At 33.4% G+C, this 23025-nt stretch overlaps 2 protein-coding genes and 2 long non-coding RNA genes across 4 annotated transcripts; 3 read left to right on the forward strand and 1 right to left on the reverse strand.

The window, feature by feature from the left end:
* Positions 1–1290: 1290 nt before the first annotated feature.
* Positions 1291–2911, forward strand: LOC104228105 (probable beta-1,4-xylosyltransferase IRX10). The gene is made up of 4 exons (XM_009780508.2): positions 1291–1443; positions 1532–1920; positions 1987–2228; positions 2312–2911. The coding sequence occupies exons 1-4, from the start codon at positions 1329–1331 to the stop codon at positions 2823–2825; spliced, it is 1260 nt and encodes a 419-aa protein (XP_009778810.1). The 5' UTR covers positions 1291–1328; the 3' UTR covers positions 2826–2911.
* Positions 2912–5546: 2635 nt separating this feature from the next.
* LOC138876503 (uncharacterized) lies at positions 5547–9283 on the forward strand. The gene is made up of 3 exons (XR_011401812.1): positions 5547–5715; positions 8231–8827; positions 8912–9283. It is a non-coding gene; the product is annotated as an uncharacterized lncRNA (long non-coding RNA).
* Positions 9284–12612: 3329 nt separating this feature from the next.
* Positions 12613–17235, forward strand: LOC104237860 (uncharacterized). The gene is made up of 2 exons (XR_713744.2): positions 12613–13076; positions 16598–17235. It is a non-coding gene; the product is annotated as an uncharacterized lncRNA (long non-coding RNA).
* Positions 17236–20273: 3038 nt separating this feature from the next.
* LOC138875194 (uncharacterized) lies at positions 20274–20606 on the reverse strand. Its single transcript, XM_070154018.1, has one exon. It carries the CDS (start codon positions 20604–20606, stop codon positions 20274–20276), a length of 333 nt encoding a protein of 110 aa, XP_070010119.1.
* Between the last annotated feature and the right edge of the window lie 2419 nt (positions 20607–23025).

A 23025-nucleotide genomic window follows, 5' to 3' on the forward strand; every position in this document is an offset into this window, starting at 1 on the left:
TCGCACAAAAATAAACGAAAGATGTTGGTCGGTTCTACTAAAAAATAAAATTACCGACCGAATTCAGTCGGTTTTTTAATATTAATTTTAGTTTATTTTAAATGAAAAACCGAAAAAGTTTGTCGGTTTCTTGAAAAATAAATTTTACGGGACTCAAAAATAGTTTCCTGCATTTTTGCACCAAAGAAAACCGACCAAAATTGATCAGTTTCGTTAAAAAAAAAACTAAAAAATAATATATTTTGAAAAACCGACCGACTTCTATTAGTTTTTTGGCCGGCTTTTTTACCGCGCATTTCTAGTGGTGAAATCCAATTTGAAGTTGTAAAATAGACGTCTGAAACGTGAGCTATTTGCCGTGGAATCTGTTTTCTTTTATGGAAAAATATTAAGTACTGCTTGAGATAGTCCAATTAGGACTAATAGAAAGTCCATAAAGAGTCAATGGTCACGTTACCAATCGAAGTTTCCATATAATATTCCACAAAGTTTATTTTTTAATTAAATATTTATCTAACTAAATCATTACCTCAACCAAATAGAAAAATTATTTATACGTGATGCTATATAAAGGGTGATGGAGAAAAATTTGCAGCATTATGTTTTGTGAAGAAAAAGCACTTTGTGAAAGTGAGAATACAATACAAAGCCAAGAGAGAAAATACAATTATAAGAAAAGTATTTCTTGTTCTTCTAAAGATTTTTGAGAAAAATATCAACACAATATTTTTTTAATTCAATTTGTTCGCAGGTTTCATTGATCAAATAGTTGATAGAAAGGATCGGTATCGGTGTGGATACGCATAGAGTATTCGTACTATCGAATAAATTTTGAAACGACTTAAATCCGATATTTAATATGTAAAAAAAAATTTAAACACAAAAATATCTTCCTAAGATTGTTATTGTGTCCCGCTACATGTTACGAACATTTATATGCAATAGTACGTATGCTTCGTGGTCGTAGGTTACAGCCCAATCCATTGGTAGTATCACGGTCGTTTTCTTTGTTGAAAAAAGAAAATGAAAGAAATCAAGAAACTTGGCTTGGCTGGTACTACTACTAGAAGGTAAAACTTAGTTTAGGTACATTGGAAACAGAAGGCATGTCTAGTACTATATAGACGGTAAATGCATGTCTACGAAATGGCATTTAATTTATTGGAAGGAAAAGATACTTTGAACCTAATAATAAGGTGCCTACCCGAACATAATAGTAACTCCTTACCAAAAATTGTCTACGACTTGCCAACAACTGCATGCAGGCATTTGCCATATAGTCGTCCTCTGCCTAGTGCCTCTTTCAAAACAAATCAATATCTCCATTAATGCCAAATCTAGCATTTACGATGATTAGTTGGGTGTTTCTGCTGCTGCTACCTATCACCATTGCTGTAGGAAAGCTTCCTCAGGCAGCTCCTATTACTAGCGAGAGGATTTCTGGTATATTTCTGAATTCGTCTCTTTCACTTAAATTTCTGCTGGGGATCGCAGCTTTAATTTATGAAAACATGGGTTTTGGTATTATTAGGAAGTGCTGGCGATGTCCTTGAAGATGACCCAGTAGGAAGATTGAAAGTTTACGTATACGAACTTCCAAGCAAATATAACAAAAAGCTGTTGCAAAAAGACCCGAGATGTCTCACTCATATGTTTGCTGCTGAAATCTTCATGCATCGATTCCTTTTATCAAGTGCCGTTAGAACTCTTAATCCTGAAGAAGCTGATTGGTTTTATACCCCTGTGTACCCTACTTGTGACCTAACACCTAATGGGTTGCCTTTGCCCTTCAAATCTCCGCGGATCATGAGGAGTGCAATACAACTTATCTCTGCAAATTGGCCTTATTGGAATCGAACAGAAGGAGCTGATCACTTTTTTCTTGTTCCTCATGATTTTGGAGCTTGTTTTCATTATCAAGTAAGTCCCAATTGGAATTAGCAAACTTGTGGGCGGATTCCATCTTACCTTTTAATTCTGTCGCAGGAAGAGAAAGCTATTGAACGAGGCATTCTTCCATTGCTACAACGTGCTACCTTAGTCCAAACTTTTGGACAGCGGAACCATGTATGTTTGAATGAGGGCTCAATCACAATACCACCATATGCACCCCCTCAGAAGATGCAGGCTCATTTGATTCCCCCAGACACTCCCAGGTCCATCTTTGTCTATTTTCGTGGTTTGTTTTATGATGTCAACAATGATCCTGAAGGTGGTTATTATGCAAGGTACGTACAAATATTGATCGACTCATAGCTTTAAAAAGTCATTAATACGTAATTCTAAAATCAATTAATTATTATTCACACAGAGGTGCAAGGGCATCAATTTGGGAGAATTTCAAGAACAATCCACTGTTTGACATCTCGACTGACCACCCAACCACATATTACGAGGACATGCAACGAGCCATTTTCTGCTTATGCCCTTTGGGTTGGGCTCCATGGAGTCCTAGATTAGTAGAAAGTGTAGTATTTGGTTGCATACCTGTTATTATAGCCGATGACATTGTTTTGCCTTTTGCTGATGCTATCCCTTGGGAAGATATTGGTGTGTTTGTAGCAGAAAAAGATGTACCTTACTTAGATACTATTCTCACTTCTATACCACCACATGTTGTCCTAAGAAAGCAAAGGTTTCTAGCCAATCCATCAATGAAGAAGGCAATGTTGTTCCCACAACCAGCCCAACCTAGAGATGCATTTCATCAAATCTTAAATGGGCTTGCTCGGAAATTGCCTCATCAAAAGACTACCTATCTGAAGCCAGGAGAAAAGATACTCAACTGGACAGCAGGTCCAACTGGAGACTTGAAACCTTGGTAAGGCAGCTATGAGCATGGCCATATATATTACACTGCCACCGTCCATCTTGTCCATGAAATTAAAGCCTAATGCATCCTTCTTACCCCCGATGGAGTAGCAATCTTTTGTTTATGTAATTAGCGGCTGTATAACTAGAAAACATACACGTTTGAGCATTTAGATGCAATCACTACTAGAATTCCGGAAAAAAGCAACCAAACTTTAGCGATCAAAGTTGGTCTGTCAAGAAAAGCGACCAAATTTGATCGCTAAATTGGCGAAAATAATTTGATATACATTAGTGACCAAGGTTGGTCGCTACTTGGTCGCTAATTTTGTCAAAATATTGACCGGACTGGTCAGACTTGCTTGGTCAAAGGTATACTGAGATTAGCGACCAACGTTGGTCGCTACAGGGGGACCCACTTATATAATTATAATAATTATAATATTATTTTAAAAAAATTATAAAATATAAAAAAATATAACTTAAATTAGCGACCAAAGTTGGTCGCAAATTAAGGGGTAAGCAGATAGCGACCAACTTTGGTCGCTAAAATGGGACCCAATTATAAAATTTTAATAATTATATTTTTATTTAAAAAAATTTATAAAATATAAAAAAATATAATTCAAATTTAGCGACCAAATACGAAAATAAAGACCAACTTTGGTCGCTAATCTGGGATCGAGTTCTAACGTTTAACAATTATACTATTATTTTAAATATTATATAAAATATAAATAAATTTGATTTAAATTTAGCGACCAACTTTGGTGGCTAATTTAAATTTATGTATATTGGTCTCTTTTCAGGTCAACAATGGTCAAAATTAAAAATTACTTTTGTATTTACTATCTAAATAATATAAATGTAACCCGCTAACACTTTAGTAATACAAAGGATGAATAGACTAAAATATACTCTAACATGCTATATATGCAGTTAAGTAGTACTACGAAGCGTACGTATGTGTCTATATATAAATATATATATATAAGAACATAAAACGCTCGGAACACAGGGACATGTTCTTTTAGGTATTGATACACTTGTAATTTGATTCATCGACTTATAACCTATATATATATTAACAATAAATTAAAATGTCTCGACTTATATCAATTAATATATGTATGTATGTATGTATATATATATATAAGCTATATACGATATAATATTAGCTAATGCACTAATACTTAGTGCATAGTATAGTATAGTATAGTATATATACTAAGTGTATTATATATCAAGGTATATTCGATATATATAGTATAATATAGTATATAGTATATAAGCTATATATATATACATATATTAATTGATACAAGTCGAGACGTTTTAATTTATTGTTAATATATATATAAATATATATAAAAGCTATATTCGATATAATATTAACTAATGCACTAATACTTAGTGCATAGTATAGTATAGTATAGTATAATATAGTATATATACACACACTATATACTCCAATATAGACAGGGACGGGTTCTTTTAGGTATTAAAACGTTTCGACTTATATCAATTAATATATATATATATATATATATATATATATATATATATATATATATATATAAGTTATATTCGATATAATATTAGGTATGTATATATAAGAACATGAAGCGCTCGGAATACAGGGACGGGTTCTTTTAGGTATTGATACACTTGTAAATTGATTCATCGACTTATAACCTACTCATATGCATGTATACATATTAACAATAAATGAAAACATCTCGACTTATATCAATTAATAGATGTATATATATATATATATATATATAGCTATATTCGATATAATATTAGCTAATGCACTAATACTTAGTGCATAGTATAGTATAGTATAATATATATACTAAGTGTATTATATATCAAGGTATATTCGATATATATAGTATAATATTGTATATATATATATATATATATATATATATATAAGAATATGAAGCGCTCGTAACACAGGGACGGGTTCTTTTAGGTATTGATACACTTATAAATTGATTCATTGACTTATAACCTACTCATATGCATATATATATATATATATATATATATATATATATATATATATATATAAGCTATATTCGATATAATATTAGCTAATGCAATAATACTTAGTGCATAGTATAGTATAGTATATATATACTATGTGTATAGTATAGTGTATTATATACTATATATATATATTATAGTGTATATATATATATAAGCTATATTCGATATAATATTAGCTAATGCACTAATACTTAGTGCATAGTATCGTATATTATAGTATATATACTAAGTGTATTATATATCAAGGTATATTCGATATATATAGTATAATATAGTATATAGTGTGTATATATATATATATATATAAGAACATGAAGCGCTCGGAACACAGGGACGAGTTCTTTTAGGTATTGATACACTTGTAAATTGATTCATCGACTTATAACCTACTCATATGCATGTATATATATTAACAATAAATTAAAACGTCTTGACTTATATCAATTAATATATATATATATATATATATATATATATATATATATATATATATATATATATATATATATATTGAATTAAAATCCTAAATTTATACTACATATGTACATAATTTTAAATTGAATTAAAAGTAATTTAATTTTTTTAGAAATAGCGACCAACTTTGGTCACTATTTTGGTCAAAAAGTCAAACTTATTTTGCTACCAAAATAGCGACCAAAGTTGGTCGCTATTTTTAATTCCAGTGTCAAAATCGGGTTTCCCCTCCCATTCTTTCAAAAAAATTCCCCAAAATCTCTCTTTTCTCTCTCACACTTAACTCCCCCCCCCTCCGATTCCCAGCAGCAGCGGCGCCACCGACGACCACCGACGGTAGCAGCTCCACCGCCGGCGACCTCCATTCCCAAGGTAGGTTTCTTTCTCCTTTCTTTGTTTTTTTCGAAATACAGTGATTTTGTTTAATTTATCCATGTTAGGGTTCAAAGTTATATATTATTTGTTCAACCATGTTAGGGTTCAAAGTTAATTTCTCCATATTAGGGTTTAATTTCTCCATGTTAGGGTTCAAAGTTAGCTCAACCATATTAGGGTTCAAAGTTATATATTATTTGCATTTTTTAGGGTTCTTATTAATACATTTAGTCCAAAATATTTAGTTTTACTTACTAATTTGGGGAAGAAATTGTTTGAAGAGAAGAAACTCTAAGAGTTGCACCTTTAGGATTATGTATTGGAATTTTAGTTTATAAATTAAAATTTTAGGATATGACTTGAACTTTTGTGGATATGAGTTGAACCTTTAGGATATGAATTGAACCTTTAAGATATGAATTGAAATTTTTGGTTTATGTATTGGAAGTTTAGTTTATAAATTAAAATTTTAGGATATGAATTGAACTTTTGTGGATATGAGTTGAACCTTTAGGATATGAATTGAACATTTAGGATATGAATTGGACTTTTAGTTTATGTATTGGAATTTTAGTTTATAAATTGAAATTTTAGGATATGACTTGAACTTTTGTGGATATGAGTTGAACCTTTAGGATATGAATTGAACATTTAGGATATGAATTGGACTTTTAGTTTATGTATTGGAATTTTAGTTTATAAATTGAAATTTTAGGATATGACTTGAACTTTTGTGGATATGAGTTGAACCTTTAGGATATGAATTGAACCTTTAGGATATGAATTGGACTTTTAGTTTATATATTGGAATTTTAGTTTATAAATTAAAATTTTAGGATATGACTTGAACTTTTGTGGATATGAGTTGAACCTTTAGGATATGAATTGAACCTTTAGGATATTAGTTTATGTATTGGAATTTTAGTTTATAAATTGAAATTTTAGGATATGACTTGAACTTTTGTGGATATGAGTTGAACCTTTAGGATATGAATTGAACCTTTAGGATATGAATTGGACTTTTAGTTTATGTATTGGAATTTTAGTTTATAAATTGAAATTTTAGGATATGACTTGAACTTTTGTGGATATGAGTTGAACCTTTAGGATATGAATTGAACCTTTAGGATATGAATTGGACTTTTAGTTTATATATTGGAATTTTAGTTTATAAATTAAAATTTTAGGATATGACTTGAACTTTTGTGGATATGAGTTGAACCTTTAGGATATGAATTGAACCTTTAGGATATTAGTTTATATATTGGAATTTTAGTTTATAAATTGAAATTTTAGGATATGACTTGAACTTTTGTGGATATGAGTTAAACCTTTAGGATATGAATTGAACATTTAGGATATGAATTGGACTTTTAGTTTATGTATTGAAATTTTAGTTTATAAATTGAAATTTTAGGATATGACTTGAACTTTTATGGATATCAGTTGAACCTTAAGGATATGAATTGAACCTTTAGGATATGAATTGGACTTTTAGTTTATGTATTGGAATTTTAGTTTATAAATTGGAATTTTAGGATATGACATGAACTTTTGTGGATATGAGTTGAACCTTTAGGATATGAATTGAATCTTTAGGATATGAATTGGACTTTTAGTTTATGTATTGGAATTTTAGTTTATAAATTGAAATTTTAGGATATGACTTGAACTTTTGTGGATATGAGTTGAACCTTTAGGATATGAATTGAACCTTTAGGATATTAGTTTATGTATTGGAATTTTAGTTTATAAATTGAAATTTTAGGATATGACTTGAACTTTTGTGGATATGAGTTGAACCTTTAGGATATGAATTGAACCTTTAGGATATGAATTGGACTTTTAGTTTATGTATTGGAATTTTAGTTTATAAATTGAAATTTTAGGATATGACTTGAACTTTTGTGGATATGAGTTGAACCTTTAGGATATGAATTGAACCTTTAGGATATGAATTGGACTTTTAGTTTATATATTGGAATTTTAGTTTATAAATTAAAATTTTAGGATATGACTTGAACTTTTGTGGATATGAGTTGAACCTTTAGGATATGAATTGAACCTTTAGGATATTAGTTTATGTATTGGAATTTTAGTTTATAAATTAAAATTTTAGGATATGACTTGAACTTTTGTGGATATGAGTTGAACCTTTAGGATATGAATTGAACCTTTAGGATATTAGTTTATGTATTGGAATTTTAGTTTATAAATTGAAATTTTAGGATATGACTTGAACTTTTATGGATATGAGTTGAACCTTTAGGATATGAATTGAACCTTTTTGGTTTATGTATTGGAATTTTAGTTTATAAATTGAAATTTTAGGATATGACTTGAACTTTTGTGGATATGAGTTGAACCTTTAGGATATGAATTGAAATTTTTGTGTATGAATTGAACTTTTAGGATATGAATTGAAATTTTTGTGTATGAATTGAACTTTTAGGATATGAATTGAGCATTTAGGATATGAATTGAACTTTTGTGGATATGAATTGAAATTTAGGATTGCGGGAGGATTTTGTAGAAGGGGTTGATGACTTTATTAGACATGCAATGCAACTTCCACCAAGAATAACTTAGACACAATACATGGCATAGTGTGCCTTTAATTGTTGTTCTCATTAGCGACAATGATGATGAGAAGGCAATGTCATGTGTTTCAAACAGTGATGGTGTAGGTAGGAATTTAACATTTCCTAAATTGATAAAAGAAAAGGTTATAGAGGAATTCTCTACTTCATTTTCCAAGAGGAAGTAGAGAATTCCTCTATAACCTCTTCTTTTATCTACTTAGGAAATGTTAAATCATTAGCTACACCATCATTGTTTGAAACACATGTCATTGCCTTCTCATCATCATTGTCGCTAATGAGAACAACAATTGATCAAAGACACACCCTGTCGGGTATTGTATCCAAGTTACTCTCTGTATCTAAGTTCATCCCGAGTAATAGTACCACGAGGATAATCACCAAAGCCACCAGACAACTTTATGATGCCAATGAAGTAAGATGAGCTATTCAATGAGACTCGTATTGTAAAGAAGAAGAAAGAGACTGATCTAGAAAGGTGGGACGAGGGTCGAGCCTCGACTATACATGTAAGTTTTTTACTTTTCATTAAGTATTTTGATTTACTTTTATATAAATTTTGAAATACTAATTCAATATAATTTTTCTTATAGGTTCGCTTTACAGCTGATGTGGGGGAATACATACGCAGTCCGCCACCTAATGAGTCGGGCGAGGGTATCTAACTTTGGGATGAGGATGCTGATAGAACACTCCTTGAGTACTTTATATACTTTGAACTAGACAATAGAACCAGTTTTCGAATGGGCTTGTAATAAGCGTTAACTTAGTTTTGTTAGCTTAATGTGTTAGTTCTATTGAACTTTATACTTTGTTGTTTTTTATTGTTGTTATTGTTGTTGTTGTTGTTGTTGGCATAAAATGCATGTTTATGATTTTTGGTACGCTGACAGGTGGTGTAGCTGCCAAAACAGGCATTTTCTAGCAAAAATATACCAAGAAAAGAGACCAACTTTGGTCGCTAATTGGTCTCTTTTCCCTTAAAAAAACAATTTTCTGGGCAATAACGACCAACCTTGGTCGCTATTTAACCCAGATTTCTCAAAAGCGACCAACTTTGGTCGCTATTCTATTTTAAAAAAATAATTTCTGGAAATATAGCGACCAAAGTTGGTCGCTTATAATTAAAAAAATTATTTCTTGAAGTTAGCGACCAACTATGGTCGCTTATTTTTAAAAAAATAAAAAAATAAATAAAAAAGCGACCAATCTTGGTCTCTATTTTCCAGATTTTAAAATATAATATTTGGATTAGAGATCAAAGTTGGTCACTTTTTTATGATTAATAATAAATAAATAAATAACGTATTTTACATTTAGAGACCAACTTTGGTCGCCAAAATTATATTATTAAAATAATAAAGCGACCAAAGTTGGTCGCTATAGTCTTTACCCGGAATATTTGGTCCTTTTACCTTAGAGACCAAAGTTGGTCGCTAATTAGCGACCAACTTTGGTCCCTAAAATAAAGGGACCAGCAATATTACGACCAGGCATGTTTGGTCGCTTTTAGGCTTATAAGCGACCAACTTTGGTCGCTTTTTATGGTCGTTTTTTACCGGAATTCTAGTAGTGAATGTCATTGATTGCAGCATTCATCAGATCACAGATGATAATAGTGTAGATATCATGCCTCATTTATTCCCATTTTGTTTGTAATCTACTTGATTGAATCCGTCATATATGTAGCGAATTGAAATGTCAAGATCCGAAAACCCACCAAAGGTCGTGATTGCTCCTAACCCACTCGCTAGGCAAGCCAAAAAATGAATAATCATAATTTTAAAGCATATAAATCAGTCTTAACAAACTACTCAATATGACGAGAAACATAATAATCTCAAATCTGGCAATATAGATAAAACTATTTAAGGTATGGTCTAAACACGACCACAGTTGCCAATACTGTCCAAAACTCGGATGTCATAATCATCAAAAACGTCTATCAGGAGTATGAGAAATCATCTAAATACACTGTTAGGGAAGAGGATACCATATGCTGCGAATCGATCAAGTAAAGAAGCTCACCACAAGGTCTCCACAAGTGCTCCTACTGACTCAGATGAATTCCACTTACACTAGCTTCAGAACCTATAGAAAATGCACAAAACCATAGTATGAGTACAAATCACGATAACCAAAAGTATCAAGTCTAGCCTCAAAGAACTAGTGGCGACGGATTAACTCCAATACTCACTAGAAGTCAAATAAGCAGATGAGAGAATAATCCAACGAGAAACTAGGCATGATATCATCAAGAAGTATAAAGACTAAAGATATAGCTCATCGGCCATCGGCATTTAGGCATGCTTTTCAAAAAACATAAATCAAATAAGATATCAGCATCCCAAATCTCGCCTAAAAACATGATACCAGTCAACAGTACCTTCGTCAATTCATAGCATGAGTCTAAGCAAATATACATATGCATGCAAAGGATCCCTATCTCAACAACCTAGTGGACAAATCCATGTTCCTGACACATCACGTGTCCAACAAGCACCAAGAGAATCACGGGTACCTCACAGGGCCCAAGGTAACATGGGTAATCACCTGACTCCGGAGGGACGGATCCATAACCCAAGCATTTATAATTTTATTTTTAATGATCATCAATCAATCAATCATTGCGGCGTACAACCCAATCAAATCATAACATTATCAATCAAATAATCAATATCAATATTTGCTCAAGTGCCTGTAGTGCCAAAATTCTTAACTTTCTTTAATAATATACTTTTCCGCTCATGCGCGTGTGTAAAAAAATTATAATAAAAGGCATAAGACATGATAATAAGAATGCAGATAAAAACTCAAATAGCCATCAGGCTAAGGCAAATCATGTAACTCAATTTATCACCACGATTCAATAAGCTATTTATCAATTTCTAGCTTAATCATATTGTTATCATGAGTTAATTAGGCCATAGAAACCATCCAAAACATGAAGAAAATAAGGCAATTATATGATTATGAATTTACAATAAACCTTGACATAGCAAAGTAACTCTCATGTCAAATCAACAAGTCAAAGCCCTAGGCATGCTCCTGAATCATGAATATAAATTATTACATAGTTATTGAATCAATTGCAATATGAATAGAAATTCCACATAATTAAATAAAAGCACAACTTAAGTCAATAATACAAGATATGGTCAAACCTAGTTATGCATATATACTCGTCGCCTCACATATACGTGGTTCCTAAATCATGAATCAAGTAGCAATCATATAACCTATGGGGAAATTTTTTCTTACAAGGATAGACAAGAGACTTACCTCTACCCGACAACCGCAAATCAAGCAAAAGCTGCCTAACCGTCAAATTCAATTCCAATTGACCCAAATCTAGTAAAAAACCCAATAACATAAAAAAAATCCATAGAAAAAAATCACTAAACATAAAGCTTCGATCTCTACACAAATCCTCAAAAAGTCAACCAAGGCTCCCACGGTCAAAACTCGAGTTAGGGATAGATCCCGACTATCTATAGCCCCTCCCCCTCCCCCTCCCCTCCCCCAGGTCCAAATATTTTATTAGTTTTACAAATCCAAGTTCAAATTGACCGTCAAATCCTTAAATTACACCCTCTTAAATTGTAGATAAGAACCTCAAATTTTAAATAATGCCATCCCCCGTGATCGACTTCTAAATGACTCGAAACTAGCCAAAAGTAACTAAAAATATTAAATAATGCCATAGTGCTATGAAACAATAAAAGAAGAAGAATCTTGTAGAGAAATGTAGAGACAAGAGAATTTTTATTGATATGAGATCAATTACAATAGAATAGAACCCCTCTATTTATAAGAGAAAAGTGACTTGGCCACCAAGTAACAAACCCTAGAATCTCTTTAGAATATAGACATTTACCTTAAATAGAATTCTATTTATAACACTCGTCATGAATGTCTATTCAACAGATAATGTGCCTTGTTAAAACCTTAACTCACTACTAGAAACATAGCATTTTCCCACGGAAATTTCCCACGAAAAAATTATCAGTGGCAATTTCCACCGAAATACAATGGAAAATATAAATTTTTTGAATAAATAACATTTCCCATTGACTATTCGTGGGAATGTTTTGGCGGAAAAATGCGCGCCTTTTAATTCCCTCTGATTCAGTTGAAAAATTTATTAAAAAAATAATTATATATAAAATTAAAAAAATTCCCAGAGAAGACGGTGGGAACTTAAACAATAAATAAACTATGTACGAATTTTTTTGAATATTTAATTGTTTTTTATAATTATGAAAAAACTTTCCCACGGTAGTAGTGGGAAACTTTTTATTATTAACGTTTTACAGTTTTTCTCTCAAGTCTTTTAGTGTTTTCCCCCTCTGTCTCTCTCACTGCACGCAGAGACGAGTTCCCATTCCCAGGTAAGTCTCTCTCACTGCACGCAGAGACGAGTTCCCATTCCCAGGTAAGTCTCTCTCTCTCACACACACATACTCACCCGATCTCCTTTTTTCGTTTTGATTTCCCCCAAAAGACTTCGAATTTTAGGGATTTTATATTGTTTCAAACCCTAGGATTAAAAAGTTAATGTTGTCCTCTTAATTTTATACTGCTACAAACCTCGATATATACTTTACTGAACTTTAATCGTTATAACATAAGACATCAACCCACCTAGAAAGGGGCTTACAGTCTTCAGGATCCAGCACTGCTGTGTTACGCCAGTCAGGGCAAGGTTTTCGACCATCATTCACAGTGATATACTTCATATCTCCTATCTACAAATAGGTGAGTAAGTTCTCAGTTAACATGTTATAACTTGAGTAGTTGTTGATATATTTAGCTTGACATCTAATATTGTTGAAAAAGTATGTTGTCCTGTAAGTCTTTTCTTTTTTATTTATGAAATAGATCTATGTTGTTAGAATATGCGGGGTTTTGAGATTTGTGTCTTGTGTGTGTGAATTAAGTGATGGGTGATTTGGCATTGTGGATTAAGTTCATTGTTTGTGAAAAGGCTGATTTTTAAATGTAAATTGTGAATTTTTGTTTGGTTTTCTTTAGTTGGATCAGATGTACTCTCAGTAAGATGGGGTAGCTTGGTAGATTTTTGTTTTATAATGTGTAAATTTGTCTTGCTGGTAGTAATTTAAGGTGAAAGGTGCTATGGAGCAAAGGTCAGTGATTTCTGTAGAGTAAATAGATGTATAGATTAATGATTTTGTGCAAAGTTGAGGGTAAAAGTGCTTTCATGGAGTAAAAGCTCAGATTTTTGTCTAATAATGCTGTAGAAAGCAAATCTATGGCGGAATTAGGAAGAAGAAAGATTTTTTTGGAAATTTAGAAAGCAAATCTATGTCTGATCTGCTCCAATAAACCAAAGGAATACATATCTTAATTGAATCATATCCTTTTGCGTATAGCTTTTATTAGTAATGTGGAAAATTCTCAAGAATATAAGCAGTTGACAGTGATCAATTGGATTTGTTTGCTTCCTTCATGTGTGTCAGACTATTTGAGGTACTACAACTAGTTTTCCCTCTTGCTATGGCTAATTTTTTGATTCATATTTGAAGTGCTATAGGCTTCTAATAATTGCTTCAACGTATGATATTATTAACGTCTTCGGATAACTCTAGTTTGTATCTAATTTCCTAATCAAATAGATTTCAGACTCTTCATTTTGATGTAATCAAGAAGTATCAAAAGAACTTAGTTGCATCCTGCAAAACTTTAGGAGTGTCAATATTCCCTCAAATGTGGCTTTTGTCTCTTCTGTTTACTGATTAGCTGTTTGTGAGCTTACTTCGCTTTCATCTAGTTGTATTGCTGATTCTTGCTTTCCACTTTCATTTAAGTCTTTTTCAGAAATGTGAAGGGTCTCCTCTCAAGTCTCAAGATATAACTCTTTTTTTTGTTTAACCATCCGATATTCATAACTCACTAGCCCAATTAATCTGAATCAGTACAACGTAGATCCCATTAAAAGGAGAAGCGCTCCCTAAGTTATTCACTACATATTTAAGCATCTTTTCAGTAAATTTATTTGCTGCATTAGATTTGTGAAACTAAAAACTGAGTTATTATGGTTCTAACATGAGATTGTTGGTAATATTGTTTTAAACTGCCTAACATATGCATAAAGAGCGAATCTAATGGCAGAGATAGGAAGAAAAATAACGAAGATGATTAAGATCTTTCCAGAATCCATGTAAGATTAATGAGCTTTATTTTAAACTAGCTTATTTGTTGGTAGCTTATTAATGAGCTTTTCAAAATGCAAAGAGCTCTAAAAACTGTGAAAGTCTCGTTAGTTTTAAGTCTGAGGCTGTGGTGAATGCTGAGAGTTGTAGGGAGTTTTAAGCTAGTTTAATAATACTGCTCATTAGTACTGCTCTTTCTTCTAATAGTACTGCTCTTTCTTAAGCCTTCTTTAGAGGCAAAGGATAAAGTTAGTTTGCTTATGAGTCCCCTAAAATGAAGCATTTGTTCTTCTGAATTTCCAGTTCATTAGCTATAATCGCCATTATACTCGGGGATGTGTTTGTTCTTGTTGTTGTATGTTTATTGCTCTACTATTTTTTCTGCACTCGAAAAATGTCATCTCAGAAACATGGGTCACAGATTCTTTAGGATTATGTTTGTTGAAAAGAATATTGATTGGTTTGGGATGGTAAAAGTTTGGCAATTAGTAGCATAAATCACATGGGGTTTAAGTCTGGCATTTTGTCTTTAGTTGCTTTTTGGTCTGCAACTCTTAATCAAGACTAGCCTCTGTTGCATAATAGGAATTGAGACGGGATGTATGATTGTCAATACTAGACAGTAGTTTTGGCCTTTTGGGCGGGGGGGGGGTGTGACCATTTTTTTTAAGCTACTAGCTACTAGTTTTCCGGTACTTGTAATAGTTACATCTCCAGTACTTTTTAAACAACTAGGTACTACATTAGTTGGTCATTTTCTTGCCTTTTTCCTGGTTTGTAAACCATAAGTTGAATTGATCGCACATTATGTGCCAAGAGTGCATTCAAATGAAGTTCTGAAAGGAAATACATGAAAAAGAAAATTGTACATAGAGGTGGAAATAAGATGTATTTTACTACCCCTCCAATTTGCTGTTTGTTTACTTGATACTGATTGTATCCTTGTTGACACTCTTTTTTCTTCTAAAAGTAAGAAACTCATACTTTCAGGTTTGACCTTTTTCTGTTCATTTTGAGTTAAGCAATATATCTACTAATGAACTAAATTCTTGGACAGAAGTACATCCTCTACTAATTTATCTAAATTCAAGCTTGATGAACCCTCTACTCCAGTAGCCTCTTCTGCCAATTTTTTCCATTCACTCACCTCCTTCTTCACCTACTCAAATTTTTTTTAAAGAATCTAATTTACACAAAATGGTCTCTTACCATCTGTATATAATGTATTTTTCTCTCTTCTTTGGGCTAAAGCAAAAGAAGCAAAATTCCACCTTTTTAGGCAATGGATACCCTACTGTCCTTATTTAGCCCTACAACTTTTGCTTGTCTTTTTGACCTCACAAGTTTCGCACATAGTTCCATTCTGCAAATCTTGCATATGTTTGATAGGTAGATAGTGAAATAAACTCTTGTTTGTTTCTGCTTCAAATGCTACAAAATCAACTTCTTGTTGAATTGTACCTATCACTCATGTAACAATATCATCTAAATTCAAATACTATCTCTTTTGGTTAATTGTAGTTCTTCCATCGCTCTTGTGTCGGTTTGGTGCTACTTCGTTGCTATTATGTGTTTTCCTTATCTCTCTCTTTTTTATTATGATCATGACGATATACCTATGATGGCAAAACCTTGTAGATAGATTAACTTCTGCATTCATAGATGAAGAAGCTAAAGAGAGAAAAATGAAGAACAATTCTAGAACTAGATAAAAACCAAAACCAAATGTAGTTCATTCTTGAGCTGTTCGAAAATGTGGAAAAGCCTAAAGACTTTTTCATATAATTCAAAACCTAATATTTCTATGTTCCTTCATTTGTATCTTCTTATTGAGATTTTGTATGTAAAAAATTTTGTTTGGGGAAATATACTGGAATTCATCTTATTGTTTCCCCGTTACAAATACCGAAGAACTAGTAGCTAGTAGCTTATGGGTATTGATTTTTACAAAAGAGATGGTGTAGTAATTTTTTCCCATTAGAACTACTGATACATTGTCTCCACATTATCTTTCCGTGTGTTTCACTTTAAAATTTGAGAAATAAAGATACTTGCATAAATTTTCTTTAAAATTTTACTTGTATAATAATTGTAATTTTTTTACAGGATAATTTCAAATGAATCTTGGAGGAGTTCATTCAAAGCCAGTCGATTGATGATCAAGGTAGGCCAATCCAACCAACCCAAGAGGAGATCATGGACATGTGGATTAAGGTAACTGGTGGCGTGCATAAGGGGGAGAGTTTACGACCTTGGATCAAGAGTTTAGTCTCGGCCGTCGTACTTCTGGATTGTCTGGTTCTTATTCTTCATCATATTTCTCGGTTGATCTAGATGAGTTTGAGTAATTGAATAGGAAGGTAGCGAAGATTACGGAGTTGTATCTTTAAGAAAGGGCTGCAAGGGAAGAAGAGGCAAAGCGAGGGGAGGAAGAAGATAGGCTAAGAGAGGAATAAATGAGGTGAAAGGACGATGCATTAAGACTTGTCACTAGTGATGTTAAAAGTCTCAAGTCTTAGATAAACTCCCTCTTAGCATCTGGTGCATTTCTTGTGCCCCGTTCTCCAGCATCTAACGATAACTAAGAAGTAGTTTCTTTAATTAGCTTGTCTTGGATGGTACTTGGATGTTGAATATTGAATGTTGGATTTTTGAGTTTTTGTTCTACTTTTGGATTAGTTGGATTAATTATGAAATGGATTGATTAGTTGTTGTTAATGAAATGAATTGGATTGCATGTTGAATTTGGTATTTGAATGCTTAATTGTATTTAGTCTTGTATTATTGGTTGTACTTTTTGTTTAGCAAGTGGTGTAGTTCTAAAAACAGATTTGGCCATGAAGATATTTTTCAGATTTTCCACCGACTCTGTGGGAATTTTGTACATTTTCCCCAAAATTTCAACATTTTCCACTGATTTTCGTGGCAATGTTCATATGTGTTATGAATCTTTCCCACTACCTCCATGGGTAAAATAAAAAAAATATCTAAATTATTTTTAATACTTCCCACGGATTCGGTGGAAAACTTAAGAAAATTAAATTATTTTATTTTCTTACTTTTCCCACGACGTTTGTGAGAAGTTACACTTGGTGACCCCACCAAATCCTCAGTGGGAAACTTGCTGGGAATTACCCACGAATGTCGTGGGAAACTATTTTCCCACTAGTCATTTTCCCACCAAGGGTCTCCCCTGGGAATACCGTGGGAATATTGAAATTTCACAAAGATTTCCCACCGATTCTTCCATGGAAAAAGTCTGTATTTCTAATAGTGATTAAAATAAAACCCAGTCGGCAAAAACTTGTAGAGAAGGAAAAAGAGTACACATATCTAACAATACACCTTTTGGTTGTCTCGTTAAAAACCTTGCAAGGAAAACCCATTGGGACAAAACCTTTTAAGGGTAAAATAGTAAAACGTGTATTAACTCCCCCTGATGAGAGCATCAATTGACATCCTTGAGCCTTCACATTCCAATCTTGTGCACCATCTTCAAGAGATCGTTGGTAGAGATTTGATAAATAAATCATCCATATTAACTTGAATGAATATTTTGCATATTGAAATCATCATTCGTGATATAATGTCTTCATAAATATTGTGGAATGGCTCTTCAATATCTCCATAGAGGCATTCTCGCTAACACATTATCATGCTTATATTTATAGCAAGATACATTTGTGCATCAATTGCACTTAGGATATGGTACTTCAGGACCAAGAATTGTATATGCTTCAAGCGATTTAAATCCTTCAAGGATTGTCATATAAGTATAGTCAAATAACCCATATAAATAGACTTTAGATGCATATCAATTATTATGTCATGCCTAGACATATAAGATAGATAAAGGTGATTGCACACACCATTGACTTTATACTTTCAAGCGTTTGAACTACATGTCCAAAACTATATGTCTTTCATATGAAACCAATTCTACTTGAATTGTGTCTCTTCCATTTGGGAAATATTTTTGTGTCTATATTCGATAGACTTAAGATCCTCATCTATACTTAGCGCTATGATAGATGTCGTTGACGAACATTTTATATCGGTTCCAACATTCTTTCATAAGGACATGACATAGAGATCTCTTCATTCATATTTTCAGGTACCTGAATCTCTTCTAAGATTTTATGAAGTGTGATGTCATGTGATCTTCTAGATCACTTGCCTCCTTATTATGATCATTTTGATCATTTGCTCATCTTCTTTATCAAGAAGTTTTATTTGAAACTGATTTGTCTATACGCTTTAAGCGTACCATAGATTTTGTCCTTCTAGGACTTAATATGAGCATTTGCAATGAGAATATAATTACTTGCTTTAGGTCAGCAAATGCATCTGGCATGCTTGCAATATATTGCAAATGAATTATCTTTTATGAACTTCAAGTTCATATTATCTTATTCGAGGATCTAAATGTACAAATGATAATTCATTCCAAGTAACTTTTTCTTCAATTGTTTATCTTATTTCCCCCTCATGTTATAGAAACTAACTTGTTTCCTCAACTTTGAGAACCCATCTTTGTGTGTTATGACGTTAATCAAATGTACACCGCACATCATTAATAATAAGATGGAATTATTTGGTTCTTGACCCTGAACCACTTATGAGGGGAGAATATAATATACGTTCATATATAACCTATACCAAATTGATATAGATAACTTTGTTCTCATCAACAACAATTTAGCTATTAAGTGGAGGCACTCAATAAATTATTTTGCCAAATCAGCTGTGATGTAAACCAACTTATCAAGATAAACTTTCTTGAATAGAAAATCTGGAAATTATGCTCTAAATTAAATTATTGAGCAAGTTACCTCGCAAACCAGGTTGCAGGTTAATAATAATCACACATGTAACCATCTCATAAATGCATCTTATGTGGTATACATGGAAGGTGAATGAGCCCATATTCACCTTTGATATTTTCAGTATTCATGGGATTCAATCCCAATTTTAGTTGGACAATTAATCAATGAGAACAAACAATATAAGAGAATTTGTAAAGAACTTTCTAGTTCTTTAATATTTGCCCATGTAAATTCTCTATTATTTTTGCACATCATACTTAAATTAACATGGCTAAATCAGTTATGCCAATTGAATAAATTATCAATATTGATAAACTTCATATTTACACATGACGTGTGAAATTATCAATAAACTCCAAGTTTATTATGATATGAGTGTTTATATCAACAAACATCCACTTTATTGTGGTATTCTTTTATTTGTGTAGTACAAATTGGAGAATAGAGCGGATAGCTTTTCACATACATATTACCCTACTACAAGTTGTAGTAATAGAAGATATTAAATCTTTGCTTTATGTATAGTCTCAATATAACCAACCGTTTTCGCGAATTTTAGAAACTAAATAAGTTTCTTTGAGACTTACAACAACAACAACTACCCAGTAAAATCCCACATAGTGGGGTCTGGGGAGGGTAATGTATACGCAGACCTTACCCCTGCCCCGATAGGGGCCGAGAGGCTGTTTTCGATAGACCCTCGGCTCAGAAAGACGAAAATAAAGTAAAAAAAACAAGAAGAGATAATTCATTAGTAACTCCAATAGAAACCGTAATAGTAACATACACATAAAAACCGAAAGATGAATGACATGCAATAACAGTAACCATAATCAAAGGCCCGGGGCTAAGACAAACAACAAGAATGGTGTGGGTCCAACATAAACTGCAAGCCATCTAAGACCAACCCTAATCCAACCCCGCCTCACCCCCGGAATGAAGTAAGGAAAGCTTTACTACCTATATCCTACAACCCTAATGCTTGACCTCCAAGCCTTCCTATCAAGGGCCATATTCTCGGAAATGTGCAGCCATGCCATGTCCTGCCTGATCACCTCTCCCCAATACTTCTTAGGTCTCCCTCTACCTCTTCTCGTACCCACCATGGCCAACTGCTCACACCTCCTCACCGGTGCATCGAGGCTTCTCCTCTGCACGTGCCCAAACCATCTAAGCCCCACTTCCCGCATCTTGTCATCCACAGGGGCAACGCCCACCTTCTTCCGAATATCTTCATTCCTAATCTTGTCTATCCTAGTGTGCCTGCACATCCACCTCAGCATCCACATCTGTGCTACTTTTATCCTCTGGATATGGGAGTTCTTAACCGAGCAACACTCTGCCCCATACAACATGGTCGGTCTAACTACAACTCTATAATATTTACCTTTGAGTATCGGTGGCATTTTTTCTTGTCACACAAGACTCCAGATGCAAGCCTCCATTTCATCCAGCCCGCCTCTATACGGTGAGTGACGTCCTCGTCGATCTCTCAGTCTCCCCTGAATCATCGACCCAAGGTACTTGAAGCTATCTCTCTTGGGGATGACCTGTGGCCCAAGCCTCACGTCCCCGCCTACATCCCTCGACTCAGCGCTAAACTTGCATTCTAGGTACTCTGTCTTAGACCTGCTCAATTTGAAACCCTTAGACTCTCGAGTCTGTCTCCAAACCTCCAATATCTCGTTAATACCGGCCCTCGTCTCGTCAATTAGAACTATGTCGTCAGCAAATAACATACACCATAGCGCCTCCCCTTGAATATGGTGTGTCAAAGCATCCATCACCAAGGCAAATAAGAACGGGCTAAGCGCTGAGCTTTGGTGTAATCCCATAATAACCGGGAAATGCTCCGAGTCGCCTCCCACCATCCTAACCTTAGTCTTAGCTCCATCATACATGTCCTTGATCGCTCGTATGTAGGCTACCGGCACGCCCTTCGTCTCAAGACATATCCAGAGCACCTCCCTAGGCACCTTATCATACGCTTTCTCCAAGTCAATAAACACCATGTGCAGATCCTTCTTCTTATCCCTGTACTTTTCCACCAACCTCCTAATAAGGAGGATAGCTTCCGTAGTGGAGCGGCCCGACATGAACCCAAACTGATTATCGGATATAGACGTCGTCTTCCTCACCCTCACCTCCACCACCCTCTCCCAGACTTTCATCGTATGGATAAGTAACTTGATACACCTATAATTGTTATAACACTGGATATCACCTTTGTTCTTGTAAAACGGTACTACTATACTCGACCTCCATTCCTCCGGCATCCTCTTCGTCCTAAAAATTACACTGAACAACCCAGTCAGCCATTCCAATCCTGCTCTACCCACACACTTCCAAAACTCAACCGGAATTTCATCTGGCCGGGTCGCTCTACCCCTACTCATCTTACGCAACACCCCACGACCTCCTCCACCTTAATGCGCCTGCAATACCTAAAATCTCGGGGACTCTTCGAATGCCCCAAGTCCCCTAGCGCTATATCCTGGTCCCCCTACTCATTCAGAAGACCGTAAAAGTACGTCTGCCATCTCTGCTTAATCTGGGACCATAAAAGTAATTTTGAGACTTAAGATAACATAAAAAATTGACATGATAATCAATTGTGTTCCTCCAAAATAGTAATAATTGGCTCTTCCAGAGCTCTCAATTAATTTGGTAATACCATATATTCATCAACATCTATATGGTGAATAAACTATTAAGGAGAAAGTTATACTATTATGGTCATGATCAAAATTATATGCAAGATCTATTTCTTGCATTACCGTTGTCTTTTAATAATCACATTGCCAAAATATTTGGCATAATCACAATAGGTACGTGATCAATGACCATTCATGCAATAAAAAATGATATTATTTTCTTATTTCATCTCAAACCTCCTTCTAGAAGTGAGTGTGGTATATTCACTACCACTAGCATGTTCATATTCTTTCAAGAATGAATATGTATTAATAAATCAGATGTTGTCATATTCACATCATGAATGAACCATATCATCTATATGTGCTTTACAAAATCTCATATCAAATTGATGACAAATATTACTTTCACAAAGTGAATGATTATTTTAAAAATCCTTATTATTCTCATTATCACAATGATGACGATTATAATTTTGTCTATTACCACGTCCACATCCATTGATACCTTAATGGTAATAATTTTATCTTCTTTCAGACTTATCACATATTGCTACCACATTCTCTTAAGGGAATGAGAATGAAACAAATTTAATGGGACGGGTTTCCACTTCTTGTGCTCACGATCATACATGACTTTGATCATGGCAAGACATAGAAATTTTACCACTTCGAGTGTTTGTAGTTTCTTACAAACTCTATTAGAGTTATAATCAAAATTTATTTTTTTCTTGTATTTAAAATCAAATTATAGGATTCAAGAATTTAAAAGAGACAAATAAAAATAAAATACTGACCTTGAATCCAGAATTTAATCATGAAGGAAGTTTATAGAACAATGGACAATTATTATGCTCAATTCCAAAGCTTCTACTCAATTGGTCAGAGTCTCGTACTGATAACGTATTATGAAACGATAAAAGAAGAAGAGTATTGCAGAGAAAAGTAGAGAGAAGAGAATTCTTACTGATATGGGATCAATTACAATATAATAGAACCCCTCTATTTATAGGGGAGAAGTGACATAACCACCAAGTAACAAACCCTAGAATCT

The sequence above is a fragment of the Nicotiana sylvestris genome, chromosome 8 (genome assembly GCF_000393655.2).
Source record: "Nicotiana sylvestris chromosome 8, ASM39365v2, whole genome shotgun sequence".
Taxonomy (NCBI): Eukaryota; Viridiplantae; Streptophyta; class Magnoliopsida; order Solanales; family Solanaceae; genus Nicotiana; species Nicotiana sylvestris.

Excerpts from the sequence above, each read along its gene's own strand:
- LOC104228105 (XM_009780508.2), top strand. The coding sequence starts at position 1,329 with ATGCCAAATCTAGCATTTACGATGATTAGTTGGGTGTTTCTGCTGCTG. Across the intron at positions 1,444-1,531 it reads TACTAGCGAGAGGATTTCTG|GAAGTGCTGGCGATGTCCTT; the intron begins GTATATTTCTGA and ends TGGTATTATTAG. Across the intron at positions 2,229-2,311 it reads GAAGGTGGTTATTATGCAAG|AGGTGCAAGGGCATCAATTT; the intron begins GTACGTACAAAT and ends TTATTCACACAG.
- LOC138875194 (XM_070154018.1), bottom strand. The coding sequence starts at position 20,606 with ATGTGGATGCTGAGGTGGATGTGCAGGCACACTAGGATAGACAAGATT.